The sequence below is a fragment of the Mus pahari genome, chromosome 9 (genome assembly GCF_900095145.1).
Source record: "Mus pahari chromosome 9, PAHARI_EIJ_v1.1, whole genome shotgun sequence".
NCBI classification, from domain to species: domain Eukaryota; kingdom Metazoa; phylum Chordata; class Mammalia; order Rodentia; family Muridae; genus Mus; species Mus pahari.
In genome coordinates, this window is record NC_034598.1 from 44,150,064 (window position 1) to 44,169,060 (window position 18,997).

General features: G+C 54.0%; 1 protein-coding gene across 2 annotated transcripts in view; it reads right to left on the reverse strand.

Annotated features, from left to right (window-relative positions):
- Shc2 (SHC adaptor protein 2) overlaps nt 1-18,177 on the reverse strand; it is a 22,019-nt gene extending 3,842 nt beyond the window's left edge. The window contains exons 1-11 of one of the 2 annotated variants that reach the window (XM_021204908.2): nt 17,649-18,177; nt 10,846-10,916; nt 9,410-9,470; nt 9,165-9,284; nt 5,604-5,657; nt 5,429-5,480; nt 5,209-5,335; nt 4,631-4,796; nt 4,470-4,533; nt 2,219-2,383; nt 619-929 (exon numbers count right to left, since the gene is read on the reverse strand). In XM_021204908.2, the coding sequence (XP_021060567.1) occupies nt 619-929; nt 2,219-2,383; nt 4,470-4,533; nt 4,631-4,796; nt 5,209-5,335; nt 5,429-5,480; nt 5,604-5,657; nt 9,165-9,284; nt 9,410-9,470; nt 10,846-10,916; nt 17,649-18,050 (1,593 nt within the window). In that variant the 5' untranslated portion in view covers nt 18,051-18,177. The remainder of the gene's footprint in view (nt 1-618; nt 930-2,218; nt 2,384-4,469; nt 4,534-4,630; nt 4,797-5,208; nt 5,336-5,428; nt 5,481-5,603; nt 5,658-9,164; nt 9,285-9,409; nt 9,471-10,845; nt 10,917-17,648) is intronic. The other variant, XM_029542618.1, reaches the window with a different exon arrangement.
- Nucleotides 18,178-18,997: the final 820 nt, after the last annotated feature.

An 18,997-nucleotide genomic window follows, 5' to 3' on the forward strand; every position in this document is an offset into this window, starting at 1 on the left:
AAAAAAAAAAAGGAAAAAAAGAAAAAAAGAAAAGTGAACAGAGCCAGGCATAGCGGCACACACCACTTAGTGTGGTGTCCCAGCACTCAGAAGGCAGAGGCAGGGGGACATCTGAGTTCAAAGCCAAGCTGATCGACTACAAAGCAAGTTTTATGCCAGACAGGGCTATATAGTAAGAATTTGACTAAGGGAATAGTGGTGATTGATTCTAGAAAGGCCCCGACTTAATAACTTATTTTGAGATCCCGATAAATACATCCCAACTGCCATACCTCATTGTGAGGAGCGAGCTCCTTGGGTAGGAACTCTGAGAGGCTGGAGGGGTGGGGGTGCTTCTGCGAACCCCAAAATGCTTTACAAGGTAGAAATTCCTTTAAAAGGTTTTATTATTGTTTTTAGACAATGTTCTCACCCTGAAGTTCCAGGCTAACCTCAAACTTATAGCAATCCTCCTGCCTCTGGTTTTCTAAGTGCTAGGATGACAGGTGTGAGTGACCACCCTTGGATAAAACATTCTTTAACTGGAAAATGTTTTGACAATCAACCACCTCTTCCATACTAAAGGATCCATTATCTAAAAACACAGCCCCAACCCCGAAGCCTAAAGTGCCAGCTTACCACACCCTCGGGGTCCACCAGCAGCAGGTGCTTGGGTTGCCCCGCATGCATGCCCGTGAGGACATACTGCCCCGGGTTGGTGATGCTGTCTCTCACAAGGAAGTCCCCGTCGGCCCGAAGCAGCTTCTCTGCGGCCCGACGGCTCATTCGTCCGTGGTACCAGGGCTCCTGTCTCAATTGCTCCTCTGTGGGTGCAATGGGGGCCCTGCGGGTCGGGGGACTGGGCCACTGGTCCTCCAGAGGGAGTGGGGCTGCAGTGATGCCGGCTGCCACTGAGCACGCGTGCAACTTCAGGGCATCTTCAAAGGGTCCTGTGGGTCATTATTATTTTTTTTTTTTCTATTGCTGGGATAGAACCGAAGCCATCATGCTTGCCAGGTAGGCACACTGCAGAGCCACTAACCCAGCCCCTTGCTAGGGGATTTTAGGCAGGTGCTCCACCCCCTGACCACGCCCCCAGTCCTTGTTTCACTTTTGACAAGGTTTCACAAACTTGCCAAGGTTAGCCTTAAATTCTGCCTTCTTTCCTCATTCTCTCATTTAGCTGGAATGAGCCATGTTTAGCACAAGCCGGGCCCTGGGACTCTGTATAGTTTTAGGCACAGCCTCTGTAGCCTCGGCCCTAATGCTCATCAGCAGGTCTACCGGTTCCCCTCACTGCCAAAGCTCTTTTCAGGGGAAGCTAAGACACACCAGCACTACCTTCCCCCCACTACTGACCCGGATTCCCCCACCCCCACCCCCTTTCCACTGGCCTCTACCCCATGTGTGCTTCATTGGAGACCACATCTATGCCATGGGCTGACCTGGTAAGAGGAGGTTGCCTCACCTCCAGACCTCAGTGAAGCTGACACTGTTTTAGGTCAGGTGACACACACACACCCCCCCCCCCGAGCCTCAGGACCCTCGAGGGACAGGGAGGAGGCAGAAAGTGACATAAATCAGCCCCCAATCCTCCTGACACAGGAGCCCTACCATAACCCTGCTGTCTCCCTGGCCAAGGGCTAACTGGAAACCCACCTCCCCATGAAAGTCAGACAAGTGGCTGTCACTCAGGGGCCAGCTGCCTCTGCAGGGAGCTCTGTGTAACCTGCTTTCCCACTGTGAGGAGCCCACGCTCTGCAGCCACTGCCACAGTACACAGCATGAGCTCAGTAGGTTGTAATGCTCACACACCCCAGTTGTAATGCTCCCACCCCAACTGTAATGCTAAGAAGGAATATGGTGACTGGTGGCTGGGGGAGACACCACTTCTCCTCCAGCAGGAGGGGGTTCTCTAGTGAGTGAGCTGCCCTCTAGGCTGGGGTTCCCGGAGGAAAAGGGCAAATCAGCTCTCCCACACCCACACGAGACCCTGAGGTGAGATTAAAACAATCTGGGATCTCCTGGCCAACTCGATGGGAACTGACAGGCCCCACTGACAGGAGGTCTCTGAGGCTCTCCCCTGAGCCCACAGCAGAAGCCGGGCTGCCCAGACACTAGTTTGGCACAGGAAGTCTGTCCCTAGTTAACTGAGGTTCAGTCTGAGCCCCTCAACCCTTTGGATTCCCAAGGACCTTCCCCCACGCAATCCCAGGTCAGATGGGGTTGGGCCACGCACGCATGTCAAACAGGTCCTTCTTAGGGCTGTCCTCAAGCTGTAGAGGTGCCTCTGCGGTGTCCTCAAGCTCCACAGCATCCAGGCCCTGGGTGTTGACATACAGGTGCTCCTCGTAGTCATGTGGCCCTCGGGCATCTGCCTGCACGTAGCCATCCCCCGGTGGGGCTAGGGAGGACAGATGGCAGCGGGTCAGGCAGAAACCCAGAGGATCTGGGGGGGGGGGGGGGAGCGAGGACAATGAATCAAGGAGACCCAGAGGGAGGCAGGAGTGGGCAGGTGTGCCCTTTGTGTCACTCCATGGGGGCCAATCTGAGGCTTCCTGCAGGAGTAAAGAGCCACACAGTGCTCCAGCTGGAGCAGAGGCTGGCCAGGATTGAGCCAGAGCCCAGATATGCTGCAAGAAGGCAGCTCTCTGGCCAAGAGGGAGAGAGAGGGAGCTCCGGGCTCCAAAGAGCTGGATGCTGACTAACACAGACCCTCTGTTTAAAGAGTAACAGTCGTGGCTCAGGCCACTGTGTGTGACCTGCCACGTGGCTGGGCTATTACCACTGTTACTCCTACTTTAAAATCAGAGGTCTCCTCCTCACTCCAAGTGTGTGTGTGTGTGTGTGTGTGTGTGTTGTCTCGCTGAACCCCAAACTCTCATTAAGCTAGAATGGTTGGCCAGTGAACCTGAGAGATCCTCCTGCCTGTCTCCTGAGTGTTGGAATTCTGGACATGGACCAATGAGCCTGAGAGATGCTTCTGCCTGTCTCCCCAATGTTGGAACTCTGGACATGGACCACATTGCTCAGCTTTGAGATCAGTGACAGCAATCAAATTCACATCTTCATGCTGCCTTTTTTTCCTTGTACTTACTCTGAATAGCTCTCAGTCTCCTGACGGCTGTTCACACCCTACCAGGTCCCACACCACATCTTCACCCACCCAGGGGTAGCCGGATATCCTGTCCCCTCAGCCTCGCCCTCGGGGTCGCTGGGAGTTGTGCTGACCGAATAAACAACCTGACTTGCATTTCTCCCATCTAAGCTCAGCTGAGCAGATCTTTCAGAGCCTAGGGATGTTCCAGGTACTTCTCAGAATCCCAGGCAGGAAGTGAGGACTGGAAGGTACTAGCTGTGACCGAGCCCTCCTGGGCCATTGTGAGCCCTGCCTTGCCACCCGCCTTTCTATAACACTGAGGACACCATGGCTCTGCCTTCCAAGAACCCAGACATGTCACGTAGTCTCTGTAAAACTGGGAGACTAATGGCTTAATCATAAAATACCGATGGCAACCAAATGCAAACCCAGAGTCTGGCAGAATGTGGCACACTCAAGGCTAGCTGGGTTTCAGAATCAGGCCTTATCTCAAAGGGGGTTTTGTTTTTGTTTTAGAAAAAAAGCAACTATTTGTGTGAGCTCACCTGTCATCCAAAAACTGGGGGAGAGGGGGGGAGAGGCAGGAAGGTCAAGGGTTCAGGGTCATCCTCAGCTACATAATGAATCCAAGACCAGCCTGGGCTACATGAGATCCTATCTCAATTTTAAAAAAAAAAATCTGACTGAGAGTGAGAGTGTGAGAAGCCCTGAGATCTGTGAACACTGACCTGTGGGTACTGAGGGAGGAGCCAGCCAAAGCCACAGTCCCGGGAGGGGAAGGCTAGTAAGGCAGGGAAGGATCCCTGTCACGTTCACAGGGGCCCCACCCATCCAGGAGTGAGTATACAGTCCTCACACCAGAGAGAAGTCACATTGCCTTGTGAGGAGGAACACTGTCCAGTCTTGCAATGGCAAGAGGTCTGCAGTGTGCAGGTATGGGAAGACTCCGGAAAGAACTGTCACTTGGACAAAACATCAAGTGTGCCAACTGAGCATCAAGTGCTCAAGTGTGCACGGAGAATTCTGGGACACTCCAGAGTAATTAGCTACTAGTCAGGGAATGGGGCAGGAGACAAAGTCTCATAGGAGGGCAATGCCTCCTGGAGTTTAGAAATATGAAGTTCAATATATACCCAATTGCAATGACCTCATCATGGGAGGCAATGAAGAGGGAGGGCAGGGGAGGGCTGGGGGCACATGGCCTGCAGGACACAGTGACACACACAGAGCTTCCCTGAGGACAGGGTAGAGCACACAGCCTGCAGGGCACAATGACACACACAGTGCTTCACTGGGGACAGGGTAGAGCACCCGGTCTGCAGGACACAGTGACATGCAGGGAGGGACACGGAGAGCTGGGAGCAGACTCTGTGACTCTAGAACAACCTACCTGCTCCAGAGGGTCCCATGTCCCAAGGCAAGCCACGGGCATCTCTCCATGCTGGTGCCATTCCCTGCAAGAGAGGCGTGATGACCCTGATATGTCCCAGGCCCACTTCCCACCCACCCCAAGGACAGCTCCATGTCCCATCTGGCCCCAAGGAGGCTGACCTGTCCAAGGCCCCCGAGTGTCGCCAGCGCACAGGGCTGTGTGACAGCCAGTCTGGAGTCCACCAGCCCGCCCAGGGGTGGCTCCTTTCCTGGAATGCTGTTGTAGTAATTGTGGTCTGCTGCAGCCTCATCGTCTCCCCAGGCCAACTCCTCCAGCCCAGTCAGCCTTCAGGCACAGAGCAAGGTATCTACATTAGAGCACTGGGCTCTCCCTCCCCAACCCCCGCCTCCATCCATCAGCCAGGCCTTCCCCGGGTAACAGTGGTGACAGGAACCATCATCTATGGGGTGGGAGGTGGGGCCCTGTCCAGAATATTGGTACGGCCACCAACAGCTGTACAAGACCCAATGTCAGGATGCAGCAGGCAGCAATCCACGTGTAGGACATCCTACTCTCAAGTGCTATGAGGATGTTCATGTCTCAAGAGCACAACGGGGCTGTCACCTGCCAGCCCTTGGTCTAGATGACATTAGTGAAAATGGAGGGACACAAGGGACTGGGTAACAGAAGGCAGGCCTAGCCTGTCTCTGGAGGATCCAGCTAGCAGCCTGGCCCAGGAAACCTAGGGTCTCTTTACCTTTCAGGGGGCACTACAGCCTTGGGCGGACTGTGCAGGTATTGCTTGAAGCGCAGCTCAAAGGCTTGCCCTACAGTGCTGATGACACTCTGGGCAAGACCTTCACAGCATTCCAAGATGTGGCAGGCTGGGGAGGTCACAGTGTCAGTGTGCCTGTGATCCTCCAGCACAGCCCTGCTCCAGGCCTAGGGCCCTGAGCCCCCTCCACAACCCAGCTCACCTCTCTGGTTGATGGGGTCCTTGGCCACATAGGCCACGTAATCAGTCATGTCCTAGAGAGACAGGTAGGAGACGCTAACAGGGTTCGGCTCCCTCGAGAGGCAGAGGACCCAGCAGGTGGGGCCTGGGAAGGCTGCAGGGACTTGGGGCACAGAAGTCCACCCATCCCATCTTACCGTGTCACCACCCGAGGCGAAGGAAATAGACTGCATATGATGGTTGGCGATGATCTGTGAGGACAGGAAGCAGGCATGCTCACATTCAGTCACTGACAGCCCTGGCAGGTGAGCCACAGCCACAGCGGAGATGCACATGGGGGGTGGGGGGTCCTTCTTTCTGACTCTTGTCTAACATAGCTTGGGCCCAAGAGTCCCACCTGCATCTCAAACCCCCATGAGGACTGGATGGGCCTAAGGAGAGGACAGGAAGGCCAGGTCCTGGGGTCACGTGATTATGTACCCACCTAAGTGTAGACTGGGAAACACCCTTACACATATACACACAAACACTCCAAACAGCCTATTCCAGACTCAACTCTCCCAATATAGACCAGCCATGTGTTCATTTGCATTCACTCACATGGCCCCACCCCAGCTGTGGCCTGCCACTCAGGTTCCTAAAGTTGTATAGGGATTTGATGTCCTCAGAATTGAAACACTCCCTCCTGGGGGGAGGAGAGAAAAGTGGGAAGGAGGGAGGACTGTGGAGGAGAGAGGAGGTGTGATGAGAGTGGGTAAGGAGAGGAGGTATGGGGAGGAGGGAGGAGTGGGGAAGGAGGAGGAATGAAGAGGAGGGAGGAGTGGAAAGAGGAGGTATGGGGAGAAGGGAGGACTGGGGAAGAGGGAGGAAGAAGGAGTGAAGAGGAGGGAGGAGTGGAAAGAGGAGGGAGGAGTGGAAAGAGGAGGTGTGGGGAGAAGGGAGGAATGGGGAGGAGGGAGGAGGAAGGAGTGAAGAGGAGGGAGGAGTGGAAAGAGGAGGTGTAGGGAGAAGGGAGGAGTGGGGAGAAGGGAGGTGTGGGAAAAAGGGAGGAGTGGAGAGGAGGGAGGAGTGGGGAGGAGTGGGGAGGTGAGGAGATGTAGGGAGGAGTGGGGAGGAGAGAGGAGGTGTGGGGAGAAGGGAGGAGTGAGGAGGAGAGAGGAGTGGGGAGAGAGGTGTGAGGAGGAGGAAAGAGTGGGGAAGAGGGAGGAGTAGGGAACAGGGAGTGGAGAGGAGAGGAGAGGAGAGAGGTGTGAGGAGGAGGGAGAGGGGAGGAGGGAGGAGTGGGGAGAAGAGAGGAGGTATGGGGAGAAGGGAGGAGTGAGGAGGAGAGAGGAGTGGGGAGAGAGGTGTGAGGAAGAGGAAAGAGTGGGGAAGAGGGAGGAGTGGGGAACAGGGAGTGGAGAGGAGAGAGGTGTGAGGAGGAGGGAGAGGGGAGGAGGGAGGAGTGGGGAGAAGAGAAGTTCCTAAGATTGAAAATAATAACACCCATAGGTCTCAGGAAGCTGGGCCTGTGCTCCTAGTGAGCATATCTTCCCCAGTTGAGTCTTCAGCCAGATCCTGGGCTCAGGACCCTGGGTGGTGTCCCAGGCTGGCTCAGCGGGTGAGAGCACTGAGTGCTCTTCCGAAGGTCCTGAGTTCAGATCCCAGCAACCACGTGGTGGCTCACAACCATCCATAATGAGATCTGACACCCTCTTCTGGTGTGTCTGAAGACAGCATCAGAGTACTTATTTATAATAATAAAAGCGAGTAGGGTCAACCAGAGTGAGTGGGGTTGACTGGAGCGAGCAGAGGTCCTAAAGTCAATACCCAACAACCACATGAAGGCACAACCATCTGTACAGCTATAAAAGAGTGGTCTCGGGGGCTGGAGAGATGGCTTAGAGGTTAAGAGCACTGATGGCTCTTCCAAAGGTCCTGAGTTCAATTCCCAGCAACCACATGGTGGCTCACAACCATCTGTAATGAGATCTGATGCCCCCTTCTGGAGTGTCTGAAGGTACCAACCTTGTACTTACATATAATAAATAAATAAATCTTTAAAAAAAAAAAAAGAGTGGTCTCAAGCCAGGTGTGGTGGCACACGCCTTTAATCCCAGCACTCAGGAGGCAGAGGCAGGCGGATTTCTGAGTTCGAGGCCAGCCTGGTCTACAAAGTGAGTTCCAGGACAGCCAGGGCTACACAGAGTGACCCTGTCTCGAAAAACCAAAAAGAGTTGTTTCCCTTCTCCACTAATATCAGCAACAGGTTTTGGAGCCCCTTCCATGTGGTGGACCCCACCCCCAAACCTTCCAACCCCCTGACTCACTAGCCAGCTGGATTCTGGAGCTGGTGCAGGGGGAGACTCATATCCAGCTAAGCTGCTTGAAAAAGCCCCCCTATGCCCAGGGTCCCACACCCAACACTTCCAACTGAGCCCCAGCCACAAGCATGTTTCTTTGGCACCAGTCCTGCCTCATGTCTGATGTGAGCTGCCTCCTGCCCCACAGCATGTGCCTATCTATGCCAGCACTGCTAGGAGCATCAGAGACGCGTGGATTGGAGGACCCCTCACTGCAGGACTGTGTATGGGGCCACTGTTTATAACCATGGGCTGCACCTTGTAGCTGATACAGTTCCAGCTCAGACTTCCTTGAATCCCAGATCAACCAGGGCAAAGTGAGAATTTGTGCCCACATATGAGAGACCCAGGCCTGACCAGGGGCTGGAGTTGGTTGCACTTGGGGTTAGTATTAGAAGCCAGGTTAAGCCCAAGCCCGATGGCCCATGCCTTTAATCTCACCAGTGGCAAGTAGGTTTCTATAAGTTACAGGCCAGGCAGGGCTACAGGGTGAGACTTTGCCTCCAAACAAAGAAGTAGGGTTGAGGTGGAGGTTGGAGTTAAGGTAACCAGAATTAAAAGCTGGGCTTTGGGCTTCGTGGATAGAATTGGGGTACTGGCTATTGTTGGGGTCAAAGTCTTCCTGCAGCCATCTTAGCTGTGTGTCCCCCACAGTGAGCCCCTCAGCAGGGGCTGGCCACTCTACCTCTCAGCTCTGTTCTTATTACAATCCTTTCCCCCCTCTGCCCCGTCCTGGCCATGGCCCCTCTTGCCAGGACAACTGCTCAACTGGCCCTGGCACTGCCCCCTCAGTGTCTGGCAGAGACTACAATGCCATTGTCTCTACTCTAGGGACAGACCCCAAAATCCTCTCCCAGGGTCATGCTGTCCTTTCCCGCAGGAGATGCCTCTCCTCGAGGGGCCAGCCCAGCATCCCTCTCACCCCCACATCCAGGAGAAGCCCACTTCCAAGTCCTGATGGGAATGCTGTGTGCTGAGAACTGTCCCTGGCTGCAACCCACTCCAACCCAGGTAAACTTCTGGACCACTGTGGATAGATCTGCCTAGTGGTGGCGCTGCCCTGCGTAAAGGCAAGCAGACCACTCGATCCCGGCTACTGGAGATTTTGTACCCATAATGACTCCCATGCCCTGGCTCTACCTCAGTAGGCATCTGATACTTCTGGACATTGTAAGGGTTCTGCATATTATAGGCAAGGCCGGCTGAGCGAGTGTGGCTTAGGGCTTTGAAGTTGGCTGGGGGCTGAGGGTGGGGCTGTGGGTGGAGCTGTGGGTGGGGCGGGGCTGTGGGTGGAGCCAAGATCGGAATGTGGGCAGGGTAGATGGCAAGGCTGTGAGCTGGGCAAAGGTGGACTGTGGGTGAGGGTACCAGAGCTGCTGCAGGGTGCTGTGCAGGGTAGAGGGCAGCGGCTCCCACCTGGCGGGTGGCAGGAACAGACAAGTTAAGGCCGTCCACGGAGATGTTGACTGAGATGCTCATGCCGGCGAAGCGCAGGTTGCTTTTCCCCAAGATGGAGGCCAGAGCCTTGTTGGGGGCCTGGGAAGGTACAGTGAGCCACCTGCATGAGATGCCTGGGACCAGAGGGGCTCTGGGTAGCCACAGTGTTCCCTTCAGCCTCCCAAGACACATACCAGCTCTGCAGGACCACAGCCCACACCCACCTTCTTCTTCCAGGAGCCCCGGACACCTGGCACAGCCTCATGGAGCCGATTGATGGCTTCCCTGTGGGAGAATGAGATCCTACTTAGAAACGGCAGGGCTAGAGCTAAGAGATGAGCAATGGGAAGCCAGGCATGATTATCCCTTTGCTCATGAGGCAGAGAGGCAAGAAGATAATGAATTCGAAGCTAGCCTGCGATACATAGCAAGTCAGAGGCCAATCTAGGCTTCATGAGGGCAGGGTAACAAATTATTATAAACCTGGCTGACAGCAGAGATAGGATACAGGGCTCATGGGAAGTGAAAAGTCCTGTGTACCTAGTGTCCAGCATGGGTAAGTGGACATACAGTGTGGTCTGTCCACCCACTGAGATGACTCAGCCCTGAATAGGAACAAGGGTCTGACATACACCACAACATGAACAGACTGTAAAGACAGTGATCGGTGAAACATTGTGGTTAATGTTAATTGTCGATGTGACAAAACATAGAATCCTCAGGGGTGGGCCTCAAAGAATATCTGTGCAGGACCACTGTGGGTGGTACCATCCCCTAGGCAGGGGAACCTAGACTGTGTAAGAGTAGACAAAGCAAACTGAGCATAAACACGTTTACACTAATTCATCTCTCTGTGTTCATTATTACGAATGTGATCTACTCAAGCAGATTTAATTTTATTATTTATTATTTATCACAAACTTCTAAGCAGATTCCTGAAGCTTCCGCCTCCCTATAATACACTGAATGAGCTGAATAAACCCTGTCTTCCTTGACTTGCTTTTGTCAAGGCTTTATCACTGGGGCACAAAGAGTGGCTAAAACAGAGACACAAGGCCCCAGAGTGGAACTCCATGCTAAGAAATGCCCAGAGACAGGAAGTGGATTTGTAGGTGCTGGGTAGGTTGGAGGGTGGATAACGGCTAATGAGAACAGAGCTTCCTTTTAGGATGTTGGAATATTCTAGATCCAATGTTCAGACCAGGTGTCTATAAAATACTATGCAGAGATATGTTAAAGCAAAGAATTGCAGTGGCCAGGGGTGGAATGTGGGAGCAATAAATCTACTGTTTTTGTTTGTTTCCTGGGACAGTCTATAGCCTAGGCTAGCCTAGTCATGGCTAACCTCCTGCCTCTGGCTCCCAAATGCTGAGATTCCTCTCACCCTTCTGGAATCACACCCGACTGTAGGGCAGGGTGAAGGGAAACTGAGTCTGGAGAGTGTCCATTACAGCCAAGCACAACAATCAGAGACGGAGCTGAGACACAGACCTGAAATATGACTCAGGTTGAGCCCAGTCACACAGACCTGAAGCATGAGCCCAGTCTGCCCTCTGTCTGCCTGGCAGGTCACCTCCAACCCACCATGCCACCCTCAAGAGACCTCATAGTGGACAGGCCACCTGAGACCGGGGCTCCCAGCCCCATCCTGAGGCCTCACCTCGTCACCTGTGTTCTGGTGTTGAAATCCAGGGAGCGCATGGATCGGAGCACCTCAATGCAGCCCATGTACTGGGGGAAGAAAGGATGGTCAATCAGTAGGCAGAGCCCAGCCCTAGGAGCTCCCTCAGACAATGCTACTTTCTCTCTAGGCATCCAGGGCTCTTCCCCTTCCCTGACAGCTACAGCCATTGCCCCAGGACCTTTGGGCTCAGTGTTCTGGATGTACCTTCTCCCACCTAACACTGAGCCCCATCCAAGCCCAATCCCATGGCTCAGTTTCATTGTCCAAGCTGTGACACTGGATGGTGGCAGGCATGTTCAAAGAGTCCGGTCACCACCCACATGGTTGGCAGACGATCCAGACAGGGACCATCTGGCTGGCAAAGATGCAAACATCAGCCATCTGCCGTCCATAGAAACCTCATAGAGCAGAAACTCTAAGCAGAAACTCTAGTTCACTTAGGAGAGCTCTTACCCAGCATGCATTAGGCCCTGGACTGTATCCCACACACCTGTCCTCTGAACACCAGGGTGGAGGAAGAGACAGGGGGATCAGAAACTTAAAGTCACCTTCCGCTATAAAGAGGGTCTGAGGCCAACTTGGGGTACAAAGACCCTGCCTCAAAAGGAAAAGAAACGTCATAGACTAGACAAACATCTTTGTGGAAAGGAACACACAGTCAGAGGAACACAGGAGGAAGACCAAAGTGGAACCTTTAGCATGTCCACCACCCGGCTTCCAAGCTGGAAAGGAAGCCAGAATGGGGATGCACACCTGTCATCCCAGCACTCAGGACAGAAAGGAGGAATGTAGCTAGAAGAGGACGTGTGTGTGTGGGTCTGTGCACAGGAGGCTTCAGGGCACCAGGTACCCTGAAGCTGGAGTTACAGGCAGGCAGGAACCAAGCAACTGTGGGAGCCAGGAACCAAGAACCAAGTGCAGGTCCCTCTGAGGGAGCGAGAAGGGCCCCTAATGAGCCACCAAGGCATCTCTCGGCCTGTCTCTGATTTATGTTTCTTTCATTCATTTATTTTGGCATCCTGTTTGTGGCAGAGGCTAGCCCAGACTCCTGGGCTTGGGAGCTTCTGCAGCTTCCCGGTTCCCCAAGTGCTGGGACAATGTATGCACCCCCACACCCAGCTTATTTTGTAAGTTTATGTTATTTACATAGGTAGTTCGGGGGACAGGAGCTCATGTAGCCCTGGCTGGCCTCAAATGCACTCTATAACCAGGTATGACTCTTGATTCTCCTGTCTCCACTCCCAAGTGCTGGGATCGCAGCCATGTGTCCGCAAGACCTGCTCTCGATTAAAATAAGATAAGGAGATTGGTGCGTACTATGTTTTCACCCTTAGCTCCATTTCTAGACTTCCACTCCACAGCCCACCAGCCCTATGCCATGTTGGCAGGTTCCCTTGGGTGGCAAGAGGAACCTGGCTGAGGCCCCTTCTGTTCTGCACCCGCCCAGCCCAGCATCCACCACCTCTGCTCAGCTCTTGCAACTCAGGCCTCAGTTTCTCCGAAGAGGTACCAGCCCTGATGGTGCTGGTACAAGATCCCCTACTCCCAACAGGAGTGAGCTCCAGAGGGGGGGGGGAGCAAGGTGGGGGGGAGTATCCTGTGCCAGCTGAATTCACTAAAAGCAAACAAATAGCTTTGCAGCCCAAGTTGATACCCTCGTGTGGGACATGTGGACACTAAGATCTACTTGTGCTCTCTGCAAGTTTACATTAACACCAGCCACCCTCTGCTTGGAGAGCCTGAACGTACATGGCACGTGGGAGACTACGGCCAGCTGCTGTAAGAGACAACTTATTTTTATCAATCTATATGAAATGATTTCCACATGCTGCTGGGTAACACGTGGGAAGAGGGAGTCATCATGAGATCATCCGAGTGACTCGACATGAAGGAACACGTGCTCCATGCTCACCCGCAGCTTGCATTTGCAGGTCCATGGACTTGAATCAGGAGCGATACATCATCCATGCGATGACTTTGCCAAGATAATATCAGCAACGGGAATGGGGTCTCAGAAGCACATGGGCCTTGGATGTGTCCCTGGTTGTGATCTAAGGTGATGTAACTATCAACAGTGCAAGGCCAGGAGCTGGAGGAAGGGACCTGAGTCCCAAGCCAGGTTGCTCACCATGTGAAAGGGTACAAAGCACTCAGGCCAAGCCCAGCTCGGAGCCACCAGAAAGGGGAGTCTGTGCTGTCCGTGTCACTGGATCTGTGGGACAGTGACCAAGAGAAGGAAGTAGTAAGGAGCCAAGCAGGTGGAGCAGCAGCACCAGGGCAGAAGTGGGAGTCAGAGTGTGGCTGGCACAGGAACCAAGTGGAAGAGATAAGACAAATGAAGGCTAGGATGCCAAGGCCACCCAAGCCTGCTCTCATGACATCACGGGGCTCATTCACTCTGAACGGAAGAGGTAAGGGGGAGCTACAGACAGAAGTGAGCTGAGCCTCACCTATGGGATGGATGGATGGATGGATGCATGGATGGACGGACAGACAGGCAGACAGACGGTCAGTAGGTGGGTGAGTGGGTGGGTAGGTGGATGGGAAGATGATGAGTGGATGGATGATTGCTGCATGGAGTGAGTAGGTGTGTGGGTGTGTGGGTGGCTGATGGCGAGCTTTTCCATGGATAAAAAAGAGGAGCAGGTGAATAGAGCAATATGGACTCTGTCTAGTATGTCTCACTATGTGGTACATCAGAGAGCATCAGCCAGGTTCCCTGCTTTGGTAGAGCCCAGTTGCTCCCATATCCCTCATTCCTAGCCTCTGTCTCTGTCAGTGACAATTTCCCAAGTGGACAGAGTGAGACATGTTGTGGGGACTTCAGGCCACACTCTGCTCATCAGAGTTTAAAAGGAGTTTCTCCACCATTCATGGCAGGAGACAGGTATGGAACCTCTGACAAACAGGGTGGCAACACCCTGGGAAGGAGGGAGTCTTCTCTTCAACCTGAAGCGTTGGGTACACAAACAATGCCTGACAGTGCAACTGCAGCTCCACAGTGTCCCACAATGTCAACGTGAGACCAGTGCTTCGGGGACCTAGGGAGCTGATGGCTCAATGAATCATGTGCTTGCCATGCAAGCATGAGGACCTGAGTTCAGATCCCCAGCACCCACATAAAACGTGGTCCACTGTAGTACACACTGATAATCCCACCATTGGAGACACAGAGACAGAGGCAGTCCTGCGACTTGCTTGCTGGCTAGCCTCGCCCAACTGGTGAGCTCCTGGCCAGCTGAGGGTGCATGTGCACACACGCGCATGCATACACACATGCACTCAAGCACACACACTAAGGGAAGGAACACTGTGCTACAGGGGACAGAGCAAGCAACCATGTCACGCAGCTACCGTCAGCTGCCATGCCTCAGGACACACATGTACAAGAGCCCCAGTCGGTGTGCTTACCGAGCCACAAGGCCCTGTTCTGGATGGTCAGGCAGGGAAAGCACTGTGAACATGGCTCACAGGAAAGGAAGCCCTTTCTCCAGGACCACAGCAACCAGCAGAGGAGCTAGCCAAGAAGTAGGTCTCCAGAGACAATATGACAATTCCCACACGGATAGGACTTAGAACACCAGAAATACTTCCATTCACTTTCTAATGGCCAAAGACCAGGACCCAGGTCTGCTGGGACTGAGCTGCCCCTGGAGTCTACAGAGGCCCTCCTGCCTCTCCCAGACATCCAGTGGCCAGTCCTCTGTGTCCTTTGGTTTGTGGCTACACCGCTCACTCGGCTGAACTGTCACAGCCTCCTTCCCTGTCCCCCATGGGATTTCTAAAGATAGCAGTCATCAGATTAGGAACTTAACCTTTCCTAGTTCAAGCCCATCTCCCCCGAGTGTGGAGTCCCAGACAGGCATGAATTTGGAGGGAGACTGCTCACCCCGTACAAATGCCCACTTATGTCTCACTATCTTAGCATCCCTGATTGTCAGGACCTGCAATCTTCCCGTGGGCTGTCTTCTTGTATATTTACTGTCTGTTTCTCCCACTGCAACTGAAGCCTTGGCAGGCAGGGACCAGAGAGTTCCCATGTCCTCCACAAGGTTAGAACTTCACAATGGCTGGTGTGCTTACACCTCAACATCTGGAACCTCAACAACGGCAGTTTCTGGATTCTCAACATGTATCCACCAGACAGGACAGGGACCTGGAGGGTCCAACTGCAACATCAGTGGGGTATTCTCACACAGTGTGACACCAGAACCCAGAAATTCCAAACCATTAGGACACACAGGAGAAAGGGGACATAACCCAGACCCAGAATGTGGGGTCGTTGACAAAGGTCACCCAGGTCCTGCACGTGCATGGGCCAAGAAGCTAGAGGAGGATCTAATGGGCAGACACTGCACAGAGCCATGACCCAGGCAATCACCCAGAGGATTCAGTGTCAGGGCAGCAGTGCAGGAGGGTTATCAGTTATCAAGGCTACTGCAACAAAGTACCACAGTCAGGACCAACAGGACACAGCAGGAGTTCCTTATCACTCCCTCCTGCAGGCTGCTCCACTGTGCAGACAGCACTCTCCCTCCCAGGCTCCACAGAGGGTCCCCTTCTTCCAGCATCTGGGGGCTCTCAGAGCAGCCCTTGGCTTGTAACTTGTCTTTTGTTCCAGCCTCTACCTCTACTCTTAGCTGTTCTGTTTTGTCTTGTGACAAGGCCTCACATAGCCCAGGCTAGCCTCAAACTCACCTCTAGCCAAGGATAACCTTGAATTCCTAATCCCCCTGCCTCCACCTTCCCGGGACAGGGATGACAGGTGTGTGCCACCATTCCTGGCCCCTTTTTGGCTTTTATGTCTCAGTCATTGCAAGAGGACCCACCCTGCTCCTGTACAACCTCATCTGAATTCATTACAGCTACAACAAACCTACTGTGGCTGCTCTTTGCTACTTTGTGAGTTCTTCTTTCTCCCGCCCTATCCCCCTGACCCCATTTCATCCCCGAGAAGAGAAAGAAAGATAGAGGTCCCTGAATCTAACCTCTTTGCTTTTGTTTGTTTTGAGCACAACCCTCCTGAACAACCACCAACCCCGCCTCTCGGGGCCTAGCATGTATATACCCTCTGAAAAGTTCCCAGAATCCCAAACACATTACACAATCACAGAAACTACCTACAACTGGCAAAACCACATCTCTGCTAGAGCTCGAGGCAAATCATAGTCAGCTGCTGCAGACAGTTCAGTGCAGCCCCACATCCCAACAGATAGCATGAAAACAAAAGCACATTGTTTTATAAGATCTCTGTATTTTTTTAAAGAAACCAAAATTCCAAAATTATCACTAGACGTATTTCCTTTTTATTTGTTTTTTGTTGTTGTTTTGGTTTGGTTTTTGGTTTTTGGTTTTTGGTTTTTTTTTTTTGTCTTTCTTTTTGTGTGTTTGTTTATAGACAATTCTGGAACTTGCTATGTAGACCAGGTTGGCCTTAAACCCATACAGACCCTCCATCCTTGCCTTTCCAAGTGCACCATGCCTTCCTTCCTTTATCTTTTGAGAAGGGGCTGGCTACGTAGCCCAGGCTGGCCTAAACTATTGGCAGTCCTCCTGCTCCAGCCTCCTGAATGCTGCTGGGACTACAGGTGTGCGCCACTAAATTCACTTCCAAATAAGGTCCTATTTGTAGATTCCCCAAGACAGAGAATATCAGAGACTCAGAGGAGCCCGGGGAAGGGAGAAGTAACATGGTGGACGCTGGTGGGGAAAACAAAGACACAAAGAGAGATCGCCCTCTCAGCATCCCGGTGCAGGACACCCAACAAACAGCATTCTGAGATCATGGGGGCACTCATAGACAGTGGTGGGCAGGAAGACAGACCGGAGTGCCTGAGGTGAGTACCACACACCAGCTTACTCTCAGCTTACCGTCACACACTGCACACACGGGCAGATGCTTGGATCGGTGAAGATAAAATGTCCCCAGTGACTTGAGGACACGTGGTACACCATTCCCCACACCTCACCCCTTGCAAAGGTCACACTAGAAACTTAGGTAGGGGCTGGGGCTAAGCAGATACAGAACTCGACTAAAATGAATAGGGCTGAGCTCCATCCCCAGCATCATAGAGACAAGGTGTGGTGGTGCATGACTGTCACCCTGGCTCCTGCAAAGTGGAAGCAGGAGGATCAGGAATGCAAGGTTATCCTCAGCTACATAGTGACTTCCAGGTCAGCCTGAGCTACAACAGACCCTGTTTCAAAACCAAAACAAAGAACAAAGGTCTGAAAGTGGTGGCACACATCTAGCATCCCAATATTTGGGTTGATAAGGCAGAATGATGGCCTGCAGCTGGAGATCGCAATCCTCTGGTCAAATCCCTACCCCTTTCCACCTCTGCCAAAATAAAAGAGGATAAACATAGCCAGACCCTTTCACTTCATCGGCTCTGATGTGGAATTTGGAGCCCTGAGCTTGAGTCCCCACTATATGCCTGCAAAGTTGCCTTCTCCAGGGTTAGGGAACCCTAGGCTACCTAGTCCTTACCTTAAGGATTCTCCCACCCAACAGCGGGAGGGGGAGGGGGTGCAGCTAGCCTGCGCATGCGTGTGTCCCCTCCCCACCTGCGCCCTCTCCCCGCCCCTCCCCACGTGACGCCGTGAGAACTCGGACCCCAGCGCCTGCGAGTGGGGGCGGCCGAGAAGCGCGCGTATTGGAGACTGGGTTCCTGGGGTGTGGGGAGCGCTCACTTGGCTCTTGAGGTCCGAGAGACCAAACTGGGGGTGGGGGCGGTCCCCGACCCCGGCGCGCCGGGAAAGAGGCTGGGCGCACTCACCCGAACGATGTAAGAGACCCCGGGCCCCAGGACCCTGGCATCGGGGTGCAGCCAGCCGTGCGCCGGCTTGTGAATGAAGCCGCCCTTGCGCACCCACTCGTCGGCGACATCCGGAGTCACCCGCGCGCCCCGCGTCCCCGAGCCCCGGCATCGGCCGAGCGCCGGCAGCGGACAGGGCGCGGCGCAGCGCGGTTCGCAAGCGCCCAGCACAGCGGCCAGCGCGGGGACCCCGGGCTCGGGCTGCGCCTCTGCCACCCCCGTCACGCGCGCCGCCGCGGGACCGCGGCCCAGGAAGCTACCCGGCGCCGCGAACTTCCACTGCGGCATCCGCGGCAGCAGTGCGCAGAAGGTGGTGGGCGCCTCGGGCTCGGGGGCCGCGCGGCCACCCGGACCCTGCGTCATGGCCGCGGCCGCCGAGGAGCCCCGGCTGAGCCTGGTCCAGAGCCGTGCGCTCCTCCCCGCCGAGTGATGTCACCGCTCCGCGCAGCGCGCAGCCGCGGGGGGCTACACTCCAGGGACCCCGACCCTGTTCTGGCAGCGCCGCCCCCGACCTGGCGCAGCCTGCCGGGGCTCCCCAGGGGAATGTCCAGGCAGGTTCAGACCGATGGAGAAACTGAGGCCAAGAGTCGCATACACGGAGCGGGGCGCCATTCTTCAACTTCTAAGTCTCTCTTTGCCTCTGCTCTAGCAGCATCCTATCCTCCCTTCTTTTCTTCTAAATAGAGAAACTGAGGCCTGAAGTCGCAGGTGCAGGGAGTGATCCCCTAACCCCGAGGTCACCCTTCACCACCGTTCCAACAACATCCTGCCCTTCTTCTAAGTAGAGAAACTGAGGCCTGGTTTTGTAGAACTATCCTCAGCCCCCAACCCACTCAATTTGCTCAATGAGGAAAACCGAGGGCTAGGGTAAGGATAAGGCACAATAGGGGACTTGAGGTCTGGGTGGTAGAGGCAGGATGAGACTGTCAGGGTCCTTGACACGTTCAGTCATATCCTGCCCAACTTTACTTCTAAATAGGGTCCAAATAGGGCCTGGGCCAGTGCACAGGCTGGGGTCCAGGACAAGAGAACCTCAAACTCAGAGGGTCCTCTCCCACCCCACCTGAACCTTCTTTATTGGTTAGTGGGAAAACAGCCTGGAGCAAGGCCAAGGCTTAAAGGGAAACTGAGGCCTGGAAGTGAAGCAAGTGCCCAGGACACTGCGGGTGGGGCTGAGTCTGGAGAGGTCTAAAGGTGACCATAGGTCGCTTCTGCTGGCTCCTGGCCTGTTTCCTAGGCTGTAAGCAAAGGACAGCCATCGGTTCTTTGGGTTCATATTGGAACCCGAGGATCAGAACTTTCAGGCCTGC